Source organism: Nothoprocta perdicaria, unplaced genomic scaffold (assembly GCF_003342845.1).
Source record: "Nothoprocta perdicaria isolate Ctin4 unplaced genomic scaffold, notPer1 scaffold_41, whole genome shotgun sequence".
NCBI classification, from domain to species: Eukaryota; Metazoa; Chordata; class Aves; order Tinamiformes; family Tinamidae; genus Nothoprocta; species Nothoprocta perdicaria.
In genome coordinates, this window is record NW_020455655.1 from 4,718,568 (window position 1) to 4,738,147 (window position 19,580).

Consider the following 19,580-nt stretch of genomic DNA (forward strand, 5'->3'; position numbering starts at 1 on the left):
GGGTTCCTTGCTCTGTGCATTTAATCTTTCTTGTTAAATAAGCTGTGGATTCTCTCTGCTTTCCACTTTGCCCTATCTTTACACATTTCTTTTTCTGCAAGTGATTCTTTCTGCCAAGGCTTGTTTTGTTTTAGTTAAATGTGTACGTTTGTGGTGTTACTTTGCAGCTCAGCAAGGTGCTAAAACCTTGGAACAGTGATAAAGTCCTAGAGCAACTCGAGACTGTTCTGTGATGTTGTTGAACTGAAGCCTGAGTCACCTTCAGGTCCCGCARGTGCCAACTTCCCTTTGTCTGGCAAGGCAAATTGGTTGGGCCCAGACAGAAAAGTGGCAAATCATCTGATTTTGAGTACTTTTAAAAGCATTCTCACAAATTAGAAGCCCAGCAGGAATTTGTGTCCTAACCTGTGTGTGTATGTATGTCGTATTATGTCATACATATATATGAAAAGCATATATATATATATTTGATTGGAAACTGTGTGGGAAGGGGTACTTGCTGCCCTACCAGGTGGTCCAATAAGCTCTCAGCTGCCCCAGCATGTGATAGATCCTGTAGTAAGAGTTAAGTGTTTTGGAAACACTGGATTTTATGTGATGGAAGTGGATTTACAGAATTGGGGGAACGCTTTTTAACCTCTTGCCTTCAAGATATAAAATATTCACAGAATTATGTGGAAAGTCTTTTTAGGACYCCTTTAGTATGCAATGAATTTTATGCTGTGTATTTTTTATCTTCTGTTTCTTTTATTACCTTACATTCTTTTCCCCTGTATTGGTGACTGGGGAGTTGAAACCTCCTGCTGTGCCTCCTCGTGCCCGTCSTTCTGCCTTTATGCCTCCATTCACTGGGCTTTACGTTTTGACTCCCTTTACTCCCTGCTTTCTCATCAACGTACAGCTGGACATACACAGAGGAAAACTTCCCGCTCTGGCTGCCAATAATACCAGTTCAAGCGGACAACTGGGATAGCTGCTTCCTGTGGCTGGGAAGTGGTGGGCTGGGATGGCTGTTAGTCAGCGTCCACCCGAGGTCCCCGAGGAGAGGGGTGTTCTCTGCATTAACCCCTGCTGAGGTCCACGTCYGCCTGCCCTTCCTTGGCTGACCTGGGGCTGTGGGCCCTCGTGCTCCCTGGGATGGAGCCAGGCGGGCGCAGGTGTGACCAGGGAGCAGGCAATCYGGGAGAGGTCTGCACAAGGACAAAACCACGCTGCAGTCCAAGGTAAATATGCAGTGAAAATAAACCAGAAACTGAGAAGGTTGCTTAAAACTCATGCACCTCGCTGCTGACAGGCTTTCTCCTTCAAAAGCAACGGGAAGTGACTTTCTTAATTGTAGGGAAATCTTGGTATCTCTCCCTCTTTTTGTCAGAATCAATTACTTGGAGATTGCGAGCGTGGGAAAGAGGCAGTGGGAGTCTTTTCTTTATATTCCCTACATGGCCATATTTTATCTGCATAGGAATAAACTGCAAGCTGAAGTTATCGCAAGGCAGCGGATGTGAGCGTAGATCACAGGGTAAATGGTTGGATGGGCTTTGAATGGCAGCTGCTGGATTTTGGGACAGCACAAAGATGCCTGGGAAATATTGAATAAGCTGCAGCATAACTTTCACATGATGGACTTCATGTTTGTGTTTTTACAACCATAAACAGAACAGATGCCAATTTAAAATTCAGTGTTGGTTGTGTGATTRCAGACATCCCTAACATCTGTCTGTATGGCAAATCTGTGAGGCAGGAGAAAATGTGACAAATAGCTGATTTTGATGGGAAAAAAAAAAAGGCCCTATGCTATGATAACACACGATGGTTCAACTTTTAGTATTTCTCTGCTTGGGATTTTCGGCACGTGTGGGTGTGACAGTGCTGGTGGAAGTRAAAATTCTTTTTCCCTGACCAAGATTCTGAGAATTTTAATTTTCCCTATTCAGGGTGATTCTAATAAACAGCAGTAAAACTTTATCTCAGTGAGCGTGTAAGGATTTTTCCTTTTTGTTGCTGTTGTTTTCTTTTACTAGCGAATGTTGAAAGAAAACATGTGTCCCTTCTCAGTCAAGTCACAAGGCTTGGAGGAGATACTTTTGCCAGAAGTAGTTCTAAGGATATCTTGTATCTCGTTCAGTGCTGACAACTTTTAAAAGTATGTGGCTGTTTTTCTTAGTTGCATTTTAATCTTAATTCTCATCTCTTGTAAGGTTGATGTAAATAAGCTGGTTCTGAGAACGGCTGTGCTGGCGGCAGGGCAGTCGCATCACTTCATTGAGTCTCTTTGGTGTAATACCCTATTTTCATTCAATATTCTTCACATCTTGACAAATTTCAGAGGAAGTGGAAGCAAACTGCAGCCAGTCCACACAGTATTTGCCACCTCTGAACAGATCAGTGGCCCAACTTACTCAGGATGCATTTACTATAATTGTCCAGCAACTGTTCTGTTATAGGAATATTTTAAAATTGAAACTATTGGGCAGCACATACTAGGATAACTGGAGACTGGTCAGACTTTGAAAAAAATAATCTTTTATAAAATAACTTTATCACTTTCTTCTGAAGAAGTATAAATACCTACTTTTGAATCTGTTGCAATGTGACTTCTAACTCATCATTTCTTTCATGTTTCAAGCAATGTGTTGCACTGCAGATTTTACTTCAAATTATCTGCAGGGTGTTCTGCTTTGGGTTAATCTTGCTAAAAGCCGTCTCTACCTTTGCATTAAAATCCCATTGCTGGTATATTTTTGTGACCACATGCAGTTAGCCTCTTTGGAAATAGCCTGGCCAATGGAAACCCCGAAGTGCTAATGTGCACAGAGCAGACTCCATTTGATTTTCCCCAAGCACTGAGTGGTTTGCTAGGCAACTACAAGGATGCTAATTGTGTCATTGTGTGAGGCTCTTGAATTGCTTTTTCTATTTTTATTTTCTTAAAAGCAATCATTTTAAAAGAACATTGCTCCCTGACATTGAGCTGCCATTGCTGTTCCAGAAATATGGAGCACTGAAAAGCCTAATGAACTAAGACATCATTTTAATGGCATTGCAAGGCAGCTCTAATAATTGAGGGTCTGTATGAATCAAAAATCCATCAAAATCAACTGAGAATAATAAACTAGCATTAAATATATAACTTTTTCAATGGGCTGTTTGCTGAATATATAAATGGTCCCTCTGCTAGAGGATTTAGTCTAAGATGCAGAAAGCAGGGAAAAAGAAAGGCACTAGTACAACTTTAATCAGAATGTTTCATAGAATTTATACATCTGTCACAAATAAAAATAGTAGTGATTTATTTGCTTGTGGCCCCTTGTGTTAGGAGAATTCAGTATGTTTGTTTTTTCTGGCTGTACCTGGATTCCTGGCTCCAGAGGGCCAGAAAAGGGGGGCAAGCCCTTTTTTAAGGAGAAAGATTGGAGAATACAATTTCATACTTACAGTTGTACTTAGGATACTTCCACTTAAATGGTGCTTGTTATGCATAAATGCTTGTGTTTCTCTTCATTTCCTATCAGTTTTGTTTTTCTTTGGAGTGGGTGCTCTGTTCTAGATATGTGGCTCTGAGGCTTTCACATCCCATTTTTAAAATTGACAGTTCACTCCCTGAAGTAAAGGCTTTACACTAAAAAGGAGACCATGCCTATTAGCTAAGAGTGCCTGAGTAGGAGAGGGACTGGTCAGTAAAGAGAACAACAACATTAAGGAGGTTTAAAGCCAACACCTAACAAGGAGAAATTGCAATTCCAAAGCCTGACCCAGCACTGAGCTCTGCACAGGCAGCCCTAGCCAGTGTTTGCATTTCYGTTCATTAAGAGGAGACTCTGAAGGAGTTTGCAGGGTTTTTACTGGAGTCTCTTTTTGTTAAATGGGAATCCTCATTAAAAATCTACCACTTTGCAGTCTTGTCCATTTGCTCATCATAATTAATAATAAACATCTCTCTAAGAAAGGAAAATTTGAGAGATTTTATGTTGACTTTCAGAAAATAAAAAATTAATATGGTATATTAATTTCTTTAAGTCTAATTCCTCAGCTAAGGATTTAGTGATTAAGAACCAGAAAAAAAGGTAGCAGGAGCTTTTGAGTGCTTTCTGGTTTTGTATTTGTAAAAAGTATTTATGATGTTCCATTGTCACCTCTAGCAGATCAGCAGCAATTTCCATTTTCCTTTTCATTTGTATTACTGTTTTTTATAGGCTGACCTTTTACTCTTCCTTTGCCTTTCTGAACTTCACAAACTATTCTAAGCATGCTACAAAATATTTAACACCCCTTAGTTTAGTTTTGTGTTTCAAAACAGCATTAGGATACTAACATCTAGTTTACTGCACTGTTAAGGCAGGTGAGTATTTCAGCTCTTTACTACCTGACCAAATGCTTTCTCTTCTGGCAGCTTGTAACAAAATAATATTTTTCTCCTGCACTGTTCTGTTTTTATTTGAGGGAGAGGGGTGAGAAAAGAAACAAATACTATATTCAGGCTCTGTCTGAAAACAGTCATGGATCAGGCGATTTCCAAAAACAATTTCAGCCTATCCAAAGACATAGGTACACCATTATTAAATCTGTGATATATCCGTTCCTCAAAATTCTCTTGTATATTGAATTTTCATGTATTTTTCATCCTGCTACATCTTGGTCAGTGTTCTCCCAGCTCAGTTTGCTTGGGCTAACTTGGCTGCAACCTAATCATTAGAGTACTTGTGTGTGCTTTTTTTTTTAATGATAGTATTTATGACTCTTTTTTTGTGTAAAAGGCTCCCAGTTCTTCCATTTTACAGTTTGTATTGTTGCTTGTTTCATTTATGTAGTCCATGTTAAAATAGCTTAATATAATTATTTTTTGACTATGGCCTAAAACTCTGCAGATGTTCTCCCATTCTGCCTATAATATTTATAGCTGATCCCTTTGCTCTGTAAACAGYTAGCAATGTGGGTTAAATTAACCCGAACAAACATTTAATCATGAAAATCATCAGACCTCTCTGGCTTGCTAGGATGTTGTATAGAGGAGAGATTTTTTTCTGTGTTATTTTTTTTTTTTCTTATCTTTGTTGCAGTTTTGCATACAAATATACAGGTGCCCTCTTTAAAATGGTTCTTGAATTAACTTCTTTGTTTTACAAAGAAAGTKACAGGCTGAAATACTAATGTCTTGATTTATATTTGGTGCCAAAACACCATATATGGCATTCAGGTGCTGGGGCCTGGTTTCCAAAGCTGTACATTGCAGCTTCCTGTTATTTTGGCAAGATCTGCAGTTATCCAGCTTGTCTTTAAAAAAAAAAAAAAAATTCTTACTGTGTTGTTTTATTGTATTTTTTTAACACTTAATATTTTACAAAGAGAGATACAAGGGACTGTCTCTAGGCACTAAAGTTTGACATAGATCATGGTTTTGATGTATAGCTTAGTAAAATCCTAGGGTAGCAACACTTCAAGATCTCAAATTTGAGACCAGTCCCATCAAAACGGGCTGAATTTTTGGAGTGCTTTTGGAGTGCTAAGGTGTAACATTTTATACAAACTTTAGGCCTAGACTGTGATGCTGATTTGTGCTGTTTTCTAAATTGTGTCCCAGGATATCATTGCTTGATACTCATATTCATAGCAATTGAGGTAAGCAGGATTTTTTTGGAAGGAAGACCCCTCGAGGGTGAATACATCTAGTTGAACATAGCACCTTTGCAGGCAGGGGAGCTGTAAAGATTTGCCCATATCCAAGTCTTCTTGTGCATTATTAGGAGAAAACAAAAGCAATAAACATGAAACTTCCCTGGTGTATTCTGTTGTGCTGATTACCCTTTTCCTGTATTTGGACAGAACAGTGGCTTTTGTTCATAGAGTTGTTCTATGTGGTAAGACTTTATGTTCACATTGAGTGTGCRTTATGGCCCAGTTATACTGTATGTTTATTATCATCATTTTGGACTTTTAAGGGGCTGCGCTTGGAAGTCCTCTGCTTGCTCAACACTTTCCTCCCACCGAAACCTTGCAGGTTCTGTAGCCTACAAACATACAATAGTTTAATAAAAACAGCAATTTCTCACATAGAGTATCACAATGAAAAGCTTAATTTGCCCTTTGAGATTTAATTGATGAGTGAATAAACATATTCTTAATATTCAGAAAATGAGATTATGCTCTAAAATAGCAACGTGTTTGTGGGATCTGGGGAGAGATTATATTTGCAGTAGTCTTAACAGTTTACCTCCATGTGCTAGTATTATCATTACGAGAATAAGAGCAGGAGAATCAGGTGGGGAGCCATAAATATTTTTAAAAGCCTCGCCTCGGGGAATACAAACTCTCAACTACTTGTATGGTCCTCGTGGCTGCCACATGCAAGTGTTTCTGGGTCTTTCAGGACATTTGCTCTCATGGAACCCTGCGAGGTGGGGAGTGGAAGCCACAGCCCTGCCCCGGGTGAGCAGAGGAGCACAGRAGGATGAAGGGAGATGCCAGCAGTCAGGAAGGAGGTCGGTCTGTTGTGGAGCAGGGAGCTGCAAGGGGCTTGTCAAGGCTAAGGCCAATCAATGTGTCAAGTACCGAATTATTATGCCCTTTGAAATTATATCTGCTTTTTGATTCATAACAAGGTGCAGTCAGCTTCTGCTTGAGCTTTGTAGTTCTCTTTCATTTCTCAATGCCAATTACTAAAACAGGAAGGTATGACTGTTTGAATCATTTGTGCACTATTATCTTTTTCTCTTTAGTTCTTTTGGTTTTTTTTTTATTTTCGTAGTGTATCAGTCACGAATCTGGAGCTACAGTGAAATAGTATCTTAAAATGAAAACATTTTGCTTTTACTGCAATTCTAAATTACAACACTGGTGATGTATATGTGTTCTTTTCTTCTGTGAATTTCCCTTGTAACCATCCACTGTGGAATTCAATGTTGAATTCCCAGCCTTCTTTCCAAGAAGGGTATGTTCTCTCATCTTTTTGCATTCTACAGTGCTTCCTGCCATGCCACTTTTCTTACCACCTTAGTCTCCCATATTTTTGATCTCTTTATTCCATGACTTTTCCCCAGAAACAGCATTCTCTTTAGCTCCTTAGCTCATGATGCTACATGAGCCTCTTTGCACTGAGCAGGAAGCTGCTGCTGCCTGAGTGACTGTAGTTGCAGACAGTCCATATCGCTTCATGTGGACTCTCGTGCCACYGTCTTTCAGGAGATGAGTCTTGGGATGGCGTTGCTGTCATCTCCCAACGCTGGTGATCCAGTGTCTGAAAGCACCCCTGTAGCAGGTATAAACACAGAGTCCAGTGACCTTAAGGAGGAGCCTGGAGTTCTTGGTTTTTTTCTTCATAGCCTCTGGATTCCTGTTGGGTTTGGTGTCCTGGCCCCGCAGAGCATGCCCTGTGTGCCTGTGGTGTGTTGGGCCATGTGCTCCTGTGGAGAGGATGGGCATCCTACCTATGGGCTTTCAGAGGGGAAAGGTGGAGAGAGAAGTGCTGTAAGCCCAGGCGGTGTGTAAACCTGCTTGCCTGTGACCTGCTGTGAAGTGCCCAGCTAAAGAAGTAAAAATGAGGCAGCTGCCATTCAGTGCACATGCTTATAGAGTTGCTTATAGAGTTGCTTATAGAGTTCATGCATTAACCTCCCTCCAGAGAGCCTTCAGCTTTGGGGAGAGTGGGCCGCGGGAGAGGGAGTCACTTCACTGCCTCTTCTCTGGAAACACGAGACTTGCAGCGCTCTCGCTTCCATGTTTGGCTGTGATTATCCATGATCCGTGCTCCGTGTGTGTGTTTACTCAGGGCCTGGAAGACCCGGGCCTGCCTGTTACGCGCGGCCTCCATCCCGGCTCTCCGAGGGGATCGTGTGTCAGTTCTGGCACAGCGCAGAGGCAGCGGATCTTGGCAGTGACGGCTGCCCCTTCCAAGCATTTTTTATATAGGAAGAGCAGAGCATGGGCCAACTTCGGAGCTCTAGTGCTGCTTTTAGCCATAAGTTTCCACAGTGCTTTTTATCCATTTGTCAGTTCTGAGTTTGGGAGGAAAAAAAGAAAATCTGCAATAAATTAGCTGCCCTTCTTAGGGAAGTGTATGTGTAGGAGGCATACAGGTCAACTTGAGAAGGCTTGAGGCTGCATATTTGTTTTTAAACACATTGATTAGCATTTCATACACCTGTGTATTTCTTCTTCCAAACACTGAGAGGAAAATCTTGTGGGACCAAATATTTTTCTCTATGCATCAAACAGATGCTTCTAGTCAATGTTGTCTCTTCCTCCTCCTAAGGCTTCCCATTCGCATGCCTGTGTGACTGTTTGAAGGAAAAGGGAAATCTGCAACATCTTTTCTTTAGTTTAGTGAGCTTTCAGATGARAGTTTCTTAAAAGTTTTGCTTTCTAAACACTTTTGTCAATGATTTGATTGGAATGTTTCTCCAGTAAATATTGCAAAGATTAGGTCTCACAATGAAGAAAAATTAARTCAAAAGCAGAGAACTGAACCATCCAGGTTTTATAAATCCTGATTAACAAATGTGTATGTAACTGATACTGTGTATAGTGAATATGAAATAAACATGAATGTCAATTAAAGGTTGATAGACAGGACAGCAAATGGATCTCTAGTCTGGAATTTTTATCTGTGAGGCTGAAGGCTGAGTGCCCTTTAAATATTTGATGCGAGTTATTTCATTGCATTAATTCTTTCTCAGATGTAATTTAACAGGTGATGAAAAACAAATTCTAAATAAAACAGTTGTCCTTTGTAAAGAATAATGCTCAATGGTGTACATTCACATATGCAGTTGGAAAGTGATTCATACATTTCCTATGTTTGAATAGCTAAATATATCAATTGTTGTGGTTCATCATTAAAATCATGGAAATTGTGGTGTGCTTTTAAGATCTTATATAGCTTAAGCAAGATATGCTTTGAAAGAATGAGGCCAGCTCATAAAATCAAAAGGATAACATAATAAATAAAATTCCAGAAACCTGAGCATGTCTACTACAGCTTTGCCCTCCTTCTGACTGTGGTGTTGATGTTGGCAGGCAGTAGGCTGTGATCGACAACTTGGGAGCAATGCCAAGGAAGACAACTGTGGAATCTGTGCAGGAGATGGTTCAACATGCAGGCTTGTGAGGGGACAAGCTAAGGCACATTTCTCACCAGAAAAAAGTAGGTTACAAATTGATCCTCTGTTAATTTATCCTTGACTATGTTTTCTGCTTGTATGTTAACACCCCTATTACTGAGTCTGACCTTTTCACTATATACTTGTTTGCAGTTTTCCAAAGCTACTTATTTTAAAATCTGTGCTAGATTAGTCTATTGAAATTCCATGAGGGATACCACACATTAGGGTATAGCTAGGAAAGAATTTGAGATATGCATTTTTTGTGGAGCAACTTAATTCATTCTATCAGGAATAACCATCAAGATATACATCTTATTTTAGAGGGTATCCTCATGTTGCAATATRTGTGATGCTGCAGCGACGTTTTTAAATCATGGAAACATCTTAGATGGTTTTATGGAAATTGTGGCCCGTGGTTGAAAGTGGCTGTTTTTTAACTTAACTTTTCTTCTTTTTAAGTGTCTAAGATAGTTGAACTTCAGAGGCAAATTAACTACTACTATGGTGCAAAAAGCACAAGGCTTAAAGGGAATAATATTCCCTTCTCAGTTTTGTGTATTTCTCTCAGATGCTGCCATTTTTCCTCAAGGTAGTACCTTCCTGTGAGTAGCTTTGTGGGTCTCAGTAATATTGAAAGTAGGAGAGGAAGAGCATCAAAATTGAACCTTTTACTGAGCCCTTAAGAGTCTGACTAGGCTGTGGGGGACAAATCGGGGCAGGTTTGTCACGTAGAGGCATTGACTCCCACTCTTCTTTGAAGACCATTTCACCAGCTAAGCCAGTTGTTTGAGCAGATAATAGATAGGAGGAGAACAGGTCGAAGCCTGTGGCTTTGTGTGCTCTCTGCCCTTGCAGGTGATGCTCCTGTCATCATATAACATTTGTCCCATTTACTTATCATGCGAGGGAGCAGTTCTCTCCAGTTTCTTCTGTTTGTCACATTGGCGTGATAGCTCCGGTGCCCCTTGCCTTCCTGTCCAGCCACAGATGTGCAGGTGATGCCTCTTGCTTTTAAAATAAAGTCAGTGTTGCAAGTTCAGTTCAAATGGAAACAGGTAGATGAATCACCAGTCTGGGATAGTTGCATCTGTTTCAGTACTCTTTCTGTGCATGCAAAGATGTTAAAAATCAGTGGCCTGATTTTAAAAGCTGTTGTATGCTGAGTCATACCGCTACTTTTTGCAGCACACATAAATATTTCCTTGTGTTTATTTTATGTTGCTGCCTGGAGGATGCTTAAGTATAAACGTAATCTGAAGTGTAGCTTATATTGTCTTAGTGCATATTCCCTTACAATGCAGTGAGTTGTATCTGTCTGTAGAATTTCACATTAGGCTACATGATACTGTTTGTGTGCATAATTCCTGTGATTTAATATGTTTGTTTAACAAAGGTAATCCTCTCAAAAATAATTTTACACAAGTCAAAACCAGCCTTTTTTGATGTGTTGGATGAACTATCCTTGTCAGCTTTTGCCTTGACTTTATTGGTCTTTTTCTTAGCCTAGAGAATGTAGTCCAGTAATTTATAAAGCCCCGTGTTTGTTCATCAAGCAAACGTCTTGAATATTTGCACTGTGCTAAAGAGGAGTTTTTATGGAGGCTGYTCTTTTCTTTATGCACTTCATCAAGACAAATACTCTGAGTTTCTGGACACAAACTAAGCATTTGTGAAGCAAAAATGATTAAATAATGTATTTGTAGTATTAGTCATGTTTGTGTGTCTCATTTTATATATAGGCATATGCACACACACACATATATTTTTTTTTTCTGATGCGTACATAAGTAAAATCAAAAGGAAATTGTATTGTCTATTCCTGTTTAATACTGATACAAACTCTTCTCTAGAAGGACAGTTTCTTGGGAAACTCTAGCTTAGCTCTAAGACAACCCAAACTAAACTTGTTGATTTGGCAAATTTAGCTGGCCAGTTCTTGATAAATAAAATTAAAAGTTGATAATTATTATTTTTTTTTTTAAAAAGGAAATACAGTGCAGAAAAGGTCTGGTTTTGAAAGAGTCATTTTGTTACAGTTTTGGGTATTGCCAGAARAAAATAGTTTAATTTCACCTGTGATGTTGTGGCACAGTTAAAGGCTACTGCATCTCATTTCACTTGGTGGAAAGCTCCCCACTGCCTTTAGTGGGACATGAAGACTCGTGATTCATAGTTTTCAWGATTCATAGTTTTAGATAAGAAGTCTAGATACTGATAGCAAAGATTTTTCATGAAGGACTTGCTTTGGTTTATTAACTCCTGTATCTTTTTTAAAGAAAACGTTTCTCTCAGATCTTGATATTAAACAGCACTGAAAGAAGTCCTACTGTTTTACAAATATGAAACAAACTGTCATTTCAAAAGTTCTTTATTTTTTCCACTAACACTTAATTGCCTTTGAAAGACAAAGTAAGAAAGAGTTCTGCCAGCAAGCCAGATTCTGACATTCTGGTAAAATGATTAAAGGTTTGACTAATGATATTCAAACAGAAAGTGTAATAGATTGTAAAATGTACCATCCCATTGGGAAATGAGATATCATGGGCCTGATGTTTCTACTACATGCATGGAACTCCCATTAACTTCACTGCACTTTGTGCACATGGAAAAATGGTAGGATTGGGCCCTGATGTCTGCTTTCTGCACCATTATTGGCAAGAAAAGGTTGGAAAGTGTTCTGGTTCCGATACCGAGAAGGAAGGTTGCAGATTCTGATATTAAGAGAATGAAGCACAGACTTGACATAGGCTGGTCTTAATTCTCAAAAGTCTTTGATACTTGCAAGCTTTTGCTTTCATAGGTAAATATGAATAATATGAAGCTAAAAGCTTCATATAAAGTATAGCAATAAGTTAATTCTTTGCAGCTATTCTCTATTTTTTTTCTCTCCCATTTCATGTATTTGTTTTCTGAGGTGCTGTGTAATTTACCATTGGTCACCTACTGCAACATATTTGTCATCATCCCAAATATACTTTATCAAAAACCTAATTTTAGTTTGCACATTTATATAAGCAGAGGCCTTGTACTAGGATGGTTATTCAGTGCTGTGGTATTAGGAGGTTTTCTGTGTAGTGCCATTAGCTGGCTCGGGTTTGTGGCAACCCTCTGTCTTTGACTCCCCTTAAAATCATTGTACGTGGAGCTAGGAACCCTTGTTGTCAAGATTCCCTGATACTTCAGCTTAAATGAATGGTTTTTTTCAAAATTGAGCACTTGGGTTAGAAACTTTCCATGCCAGGTGCTAAATGTCTTTCAGCCAGAACAATTCAGCATATTCCAAGGACGTGGATAGAGAAAAACATGTTGTTTCCCACTGTCAAAACATTCCTGAAACCTTTTCTTTAATATGCCTTAACACCCCCCATTGTTGGACTTGATCACAGATCAGGGATTTGAAATTTGGCAGGCAGAAGCTTTCTGGTCATGGACGAGGCTTTTGCAATATCTGTGCACATCAACACATATTTTACTATAACCCCTTGCAAACCACCCCACCCCCCCCCAAAAACAAACAAACAAAAAAAAACCACTTTCCTTCATGCTCAGGGCTTCGTAGATGCTTGCAGCTAACATTTCTGAAAAGTTTGTCTTTTTCTGAATGTATACTGGTTTGTCATGTGTCAACATCCTACACATATAAGATTGTACGTATGCAATCTCCTCAGAATGAATTATCAGGTTCCTGTTCTAGAGTTAAGCTGTTAAAAAGTGTCCTTGTAGTTGTTGTTGCTTTCTGCTCTGCTGCAGTTTGGGGTGGGCACCACCAAATGAGACAGAAGAAAATGATGCTATGGCCCTAGGTGAAGATACGACGGATGAGACATATGACAAAGTGAGAGAAAGATCTAGGAGTGATGCACTGSGTTTACCAAACTATCAAAAGAGGGAGATGGGGAGACTGAGATTAAATAAGGAATCTAGGGAGGGAGATGGAATCAGGAACAGAGTGAGAGGAAGGGGAGAAATCATTCCTGCATGGAGTCAGGAGAGAGAATTGGGACTGATTTGGCAGGAAGACTGTGTGGGAAGGGGTAGAATTGCCAATATATTAGTATTTCAGTTTGGATAACAAGTATATATTTTTTTAAAGCAGATCTCCAGATGATCCCTGCATACTGTTCCTCAGTTCACATCATAGAATAGTTTTGGAGAGCGTGAGCTGAATTTCTTTTGGATGAGACTGCTCCAGAAAAGCACCTAATGTTCTCCAGCAGCTAATGCAAAATGCATTTCATGGGACCAGACTTAATCTGAAGTAAACCACTGGAAATGTGTGTAGTGTGGATGCTAAGTCTTCAGCAACAATTATCTTGGTTTATTAATCTGTTACCGCTGAGTTGTATGGCTGGTAGCGTAGGCATAGCTGGATCTTTAGGRGAAACTGGAACTTTGCAGGCAAGCCAGAGGGAGAAATAGCACTATATTGACAGTGGTTGAGGTATGGAGGTGAGAATAAATAGATGATTGATGCTAAGGTTAGAGCGTAAAAGCATCTGACCATTCTCCTGTCCTCAGCAAATAGATATGATGCCAATTAGTAGTGGGTCTGCCACATGCACTAGCACTAAAGAGGGCTAGTCTGCCCAGGTGATGAAAATATCTGTTTCTCTGCTAATGCACGTTGCAGAGTCTGGCATGGAGCTGCAGTTTCCACTCCTGATGACCTGTACTGAGGGCCCTGTTATGCTATACGAGGGAATTCCTCAGGATTTTTRTCCATTTTTGAAGAATACAGGAAATTCTGCTGGAGAAGACCCCAGTAAACCTTGCTCAAAGAAAAAAATCAATTAAGATACTGTTCCTTCAGTTTTCAGATGAGATCTCTGTGAAAGGTTGAAATTAAGTGTGTGCAGCATGATTTGACKTAGGCTTGTTCATTTTCTGCACTCTGCTGCATTCCACCCCAAAAGATGAAATTAAATCTCACTCTACAAAGTGGAATGAGCCCAGCACTTCCATATTTCTGAGAAGGAAYAGTGCCAGTACTTTTTCCATCATAGGAATGCGTTTGGTTGGTTTGGGGTTATTATAAATTTCATAGGACTCCCTTGCTTACTTCCCATTTCTGTCTTCAAAATTTTCTTGTTTAAGGACATTAGCTATTTGGTTACTTAATTCACACTAAATTACTTGATGGGCTGCTAATTGTATGTCTTTGCACATAAAAAATGCAAAAGAGTTTTATTGTTTTAAATGAGAGCTCAGGATTTTATGTGGTAAAGTATTCAACATCTCTAAACTAAAAGTCCTTTAAATTCAAGATAGGATTAAGGAAAGTAGCTCATGAGCACCAACTTAGAAGTCAGTGCTCCGGTGCTCTATATTTTAAATGCATTTGTATTTTGCATTTAGTAGCTTTGCATGTCATTTGCCTCCTGTCCTCTATTACTGAAAGTAATTCCAGTAGTTATTCCAGGGTCAAGGTCCAAATATATCATGGGATTCATGTGGAGCTTCAGCTTTACTCAGTCACGCCTTCTGATCAAAGCTGCAAACACTTGAGCTTTCTTCAGTGGGCTGGGCAGCTATGAAGTCATACGGTTTGCAGCAAAAATGTTTAAGGCTACTAAGGTTGAAAAGTGTGTCTGCAAAGCCTGAAAACACAGAGATTTGGATAATTCCCCGTAGAATGATGTCCAGAGTAAACTTTCTTTTCCAGTACGTATTTGGGGCAGGTAAGATAGAAGGAGGGGTTGGAATATTCTTGCCTGTACTTGGAATCTCTGGTGATGAGATGTTTAGGAATGTGATTGTTCTGGAGATACTTGGTGGTTTCTGTCCTCTCCAACTGTAACGTTCACTAAGTCGGGGTAGCCAAGCATTGCTTTGCTTACTGCTCCTCTCAGTTTCCCCCAGTGCATGCGGATTTCAGAAGAGCTCCAGAAGAAGTAGTGAGTAAATAATTAAAATGAGTTGATACCACACTGTCTCTCTCAAGGGCAGGTCACCACACACTGGAAATATTTCCTGTGGAACGCATGGAGCGGCCTGGCCGAGGAGGCAGTCAGGAGGCTCAGGAACAGCCACGAGGTGCCGAGTGGGACAGGGGCTGGAGGACATGGATCTGCCTAGGGAAGGACTCGGGCAGACCGAGGGTGCATGCACTCCATGCAGACCTTTGCATGGATTCCTGTTTTGGGACAGGTCAGCGTGTGATCCTGCGCCAGCGTCTTCTGAAACGTGCCTAAAGGCACAGTAGCCAAGTGAGCCCTGCAGGAAGACCCTGACTCTTTGGAGGTTTTGGTTCCCTTGGCTGGCAGTTCATGAGAGCACACAGAGCCTTGGACCAGGCCTGGAGGACTGGTCAGATAAATACTGAGCAAATACATGGAAAGAAACAGTTTTTATAGGCCTGAAATAAATCCTCTGCCCTGCTCTAAGAGAAGGGAGGAAAAAATCCCAACTGGCCTATATGCAAAACAGTAAATGGGTCTGCCATGGCCCACATGGAAAAATAAATAAAACCTGCTGAATTGGATGCAGCTCAGGAATGTGGCTCCTTTATTTTGATCCCAGGGATTAGCTCCCAGTCTTTACCATAGCAGGGAGTCTGATCTTGCTGTCGTTGAAATCCAGAATCTAAATCCACATTAACACCATAGAAACAGGATCAAACCTTGCCATCTAAAGTAGAAGCAATCCTGGAGCTTAATCRGCAAGTGCTGTGTGTAGTGTGTGTGCACACGTGTGCTGGGGGAGTCCCAGGTATGGACAGGACAGGCCCATTGCAGTCAGGAGCAGGAGGAAGATGAGCCATGTCCCTTGGGAATCCATGAAGTGGATCTCAGCATCACAGCAGGGAGACAGTACCTCACTTGTGTGATTTCTAATGTGACCTCTAGACCTCTATCTAGATCCAGATTTTACAGTCTRGCAGTCCTGCAGGTTCCAGCTGATTTTTTTTAGCTTATTTGTTTTCAGTTTTAGATAAGGGCCAGCAATTAACTTTCAAAGACATTGAACTAGTTCATACAAAAGAAAAAGAAAAAAAAAAGAAATTCTAGGTATGGATTTTCAGGTGGAAATAAGACTTCAATGCTTGCATCGTTGTAGAGTCTGATGATCTGATGGAAAAATACAGCCTGGTGGAGACTTGTTATCCTTAAAGAATATGAGTTATATGGTTTCCACTGAGAAGCAGAAGCCTTTGGAATATTTAGTTTTGGAAATTCACCTGAATAATTCCAGATTTGTAGTAAGCTAAAGCTGTCCTAAGACAAATGTGAAGGAATCCCTTAGGTCAGGTGTATCCCATCCTCTTCCATTTCCCCATCTCAATTCAGAATTCCAAGCATCTCACTTTCATTTTTATCCTGTAATTTACTTCCTCTTTTGGAAAAACTGCCTGAGGCCGATCATCTCCAGGCTACAAGCATCTCCTGCCGTTGGCTTTCATGACTCTCCTGTGGGCCTGCAGAGGCGGAACCTTGTTTTCCTGGGAGCCTCATCTCCTCTAATACAAATAAAACGCTTGCTGGTAATATTTTCTCCACCACAGAGAAACAGCAAATTTAGCACCCCCGTGAGACTTTTGGACCATATTGGAGAGTGCTTCGGAGAGGGTGGAACGTCTGCAGCGTTGCTGAAGGAATGTGAAGCATCCGGGCAGGGGAGAGGCAAGCGGGGCGCCCTGAGGAGGTGGAGGAAGCGCGGCCGGGGCACCTGCTTGTGCTCAGGAGCGGCCTCGCACGTGGCCTCATCCGCTAAGCGCCCCTGGATCCACCTCAGGATAGCGGCTGCGCGTGCTCCGAGCACTCGCGCTCCACTCCTGTTGGTTGTGGAACAGGGATGCGATCCCTGGCCGGGCAGGGACACATGGGCCTCTCAGACCTGCCTTCACTCAAACGCTGTAGAGCACATGCAAATTCAGTAGTTATTTCCTTACTTTAAAGATATACACATGCATTACCTTCTGGCTATCTTTAGCAATTCGCCTGATGAAAAACCAAGATGCAAGAAGATATTAAGTGGTTCAGTAGTTAATGCTTTTTCCAGGGCTCCTTAACTGTGTGATTGTTCTTACCGTAGTATTTTGCACTCTGGTGGAATACCCAAGTATGAAATTAATAAAGATCATATTTTATTACATCCAAAATAAATTGTTATATTTAAATGACCTTCCTAGAAACTGGCGATATAAAACCTGTAACATTAGAAGGTGTTTATTTCAGAAAAAATAATTGCAACATTTGCTTGAAGTATCCTGAATGTTTGGCAGAATTTCATACTTATGCTAAGGAGATGTAAACCAGAAGCTGATAATTTAGCATCTACTATAAAAGGGTCTGGTTTAAAGTAGAAAGAAATATTCTTCAACTATTTTTTAGCTAAAAGCTAAACTCAAATATTCTTCCTCCAAGTATTATATGAGTAATTCTGGAGCAATGCATCACTGACCTTGAGCTAACATTATTTTCTGAATTTGCAGGAACGAAATCCCTCTGTGCTAGCCCTTAGCATTAGCACAGGCATCTGAAATAATGAAAATAGACTKCCACATTTCGTTGTTTCCATAGGTTTTTGGCAAAATTGCTGTTATTTACTGGGAGAAACCGACAGTGTGCTTTTCCTAAAATGCTTGTGGTTTTGTGATTAATTTGGAGGATGTGATTTTCCTTTACATYGTCAGAGTAAGAAGTGCAGCGTCCTTGGTCTTGTGATGGGAAGGCTGATGGTTAGATAGCATTGGGTCAACTTGAGAAGCCTTATTGGCTTTCCATAGATTTCCTCAGCCACAGTTGCCTTGCTGGAAATTCCTGAAGGCTCCCTGTTAAGACACAGATTTCATGGAGAAGCAAGCGGAGCTCTTCCCTGTGTCTGTTGCCACAGTGTGTGGTTTGGTGGCAYTTTGAAGGCTTTGCAAGTCCCTGGCTTCTTTCTCTATGTCAGCTAAGAAAAAGTCATGTTTGGACCTGTTCCCCTGCCTGGCTGTGTTTCCTTGTAGGTTCCTGGTGTGGGAGCCTGTGTTAATTCCCCTGGGAAAGGCTCATGGCTCAGCAGGGCCCAAAGCGAGAGGCTCTGGGGGCAGGACAGGCTGGCGGCCGGGCCTGGGTGGCCACAGGTGCCCATGGGGACTTTTCTGTGAGCCTGGGGTGCGTAGCCCTTCTGGGCACTGTGCCTGCCTGGTCCCGAGAGCGCTGCTTGTGGCAGTGCAAACCACTCCAGGCTGTTGATTTGACTGTTAACTCAGCTTGTTGGGGCAAATCATCGATTTCCTACCTTGGGGAATGGAAAATAACACAKGGAAAATAATAACTTTCATCCTTGTAAAATGTACAGCAGTAAGTGTGTGTTTTAGGTATACGTTTGAAGAGGCCTTTTAGGCAGCCAAAAGCCATTTTGTATTGACCTGTCCGACTCAGGGCTGKTTTGGTTTATGGTAAGTTTTAATTTGGGGCCCTTACTGGAAGGAATGATCTTATACGGTAAGCTAGATGCAGATAGTGTTGTAATATATATTTCATAGCAAATATATATTTGCTCTTAACTGGTCTGTAATTGGTTCAGGGTTCGTGTTAAGTAGATGATTTATTTCCTGTAAGTACTGCCACTTATTAAGGCTGTGACCTGCAGCAGGAAATGAGGTGTGGGCAACATGTGGCTGAACAGCTGCAGGGCTTGGTAAAGGGAAGTTCAACTTGGGGAATCTGCTTAGATTCCTTAAATCAGGTCAGTGATTGGGAAAAAAAGCTGGGACAGCAAAGTATAAATATGCTCCTAATACACTACTGAAATTTGAGTGTGTTTATTTTCTTTAAAGCAGATAATTTTCCAATAAAGAGTAAGATTTACAAGTCTACACATAGTTCTTAATAGTGGCATAGTATAGCAAACAGACTCGGTGTACTGTACTTAATAAAATAACATGGTTATTTTTAATAGAAAAAATGTGGAACCTGTTAAGTATTTTTGAGACACATTGGACAGTTTTCAGYCTTGTTGTGTGATATGCAAATTCCCTGGTGCAATGTTCTAAAACATTTCTTAAATTTTCCTAGGGGAAGAGACTGTGATCGCTGTTCCGCATGGGAGTCGCAGTGTGAGAATTACGCTGAAAGGACCWGCACACCTTGGTATGAGTGACCTATTTCATGTATTTACTACTGGGCAGAAGATAAAAACAAAACTCTGTATGTGACCCATCCTAACTTTGAGAATTTGAGTAAGGTCATTATCTTCCTTCCTCTTCCCATCTTTAATATTCACCCTGGAGATACTCTTACAGAACATTGGAAGTCTACTTAATAAAAAGAGAATATATAAATAACTGTGATGTCTTATACCAAAATTCCTGGGTTTAGGTAAGTTAAGAAATCTAAAATAAGGTGCGCTCCTACATGCAAACTGTCCTACCAAAATTACTGTTGTTACATGTGGGTCTTGGATCAAAAGCACTTGGTATAACCCAGCAGTAGGTTTCTGTGGAAGACCAATGTGGCTTTGGGAAGCAAGCAGTGGGAGTCAGTTCCCTCTGGATCTTAT

The 19,580-nt window shown here is 40.6% G+C and overlaps 1 protein-coding gene across 2 annotated transcripts in view; it reads left to right on the forward strand.

The window, feature by feature from the left end:
- The window catches only part of ADAMTSL3 (ADAMTS like 3), a 169,949-nt gene that overhangs the window by 88,427 nt on the left and 61,942 nt on the right, over positions 1 to 19,580 (forward strand). For both annotated transcript variants that reach the window (XM_026045667.1, XM_026045668.1), the window contains exons 7-8: positions 9,010 to 9,136; positions 19,097 to 19,171. In XM_026045667.1, the coding sequence (XP_025901452.1) occupies positions 9,010 to 9,136; positions 19,097 to 19,171 (202 nt within the window). The remainder of the gene's footprint in view (positions 1 to 9,009; positions 9,137 to 19,096; positions 19,172 to 19,580) is intronic.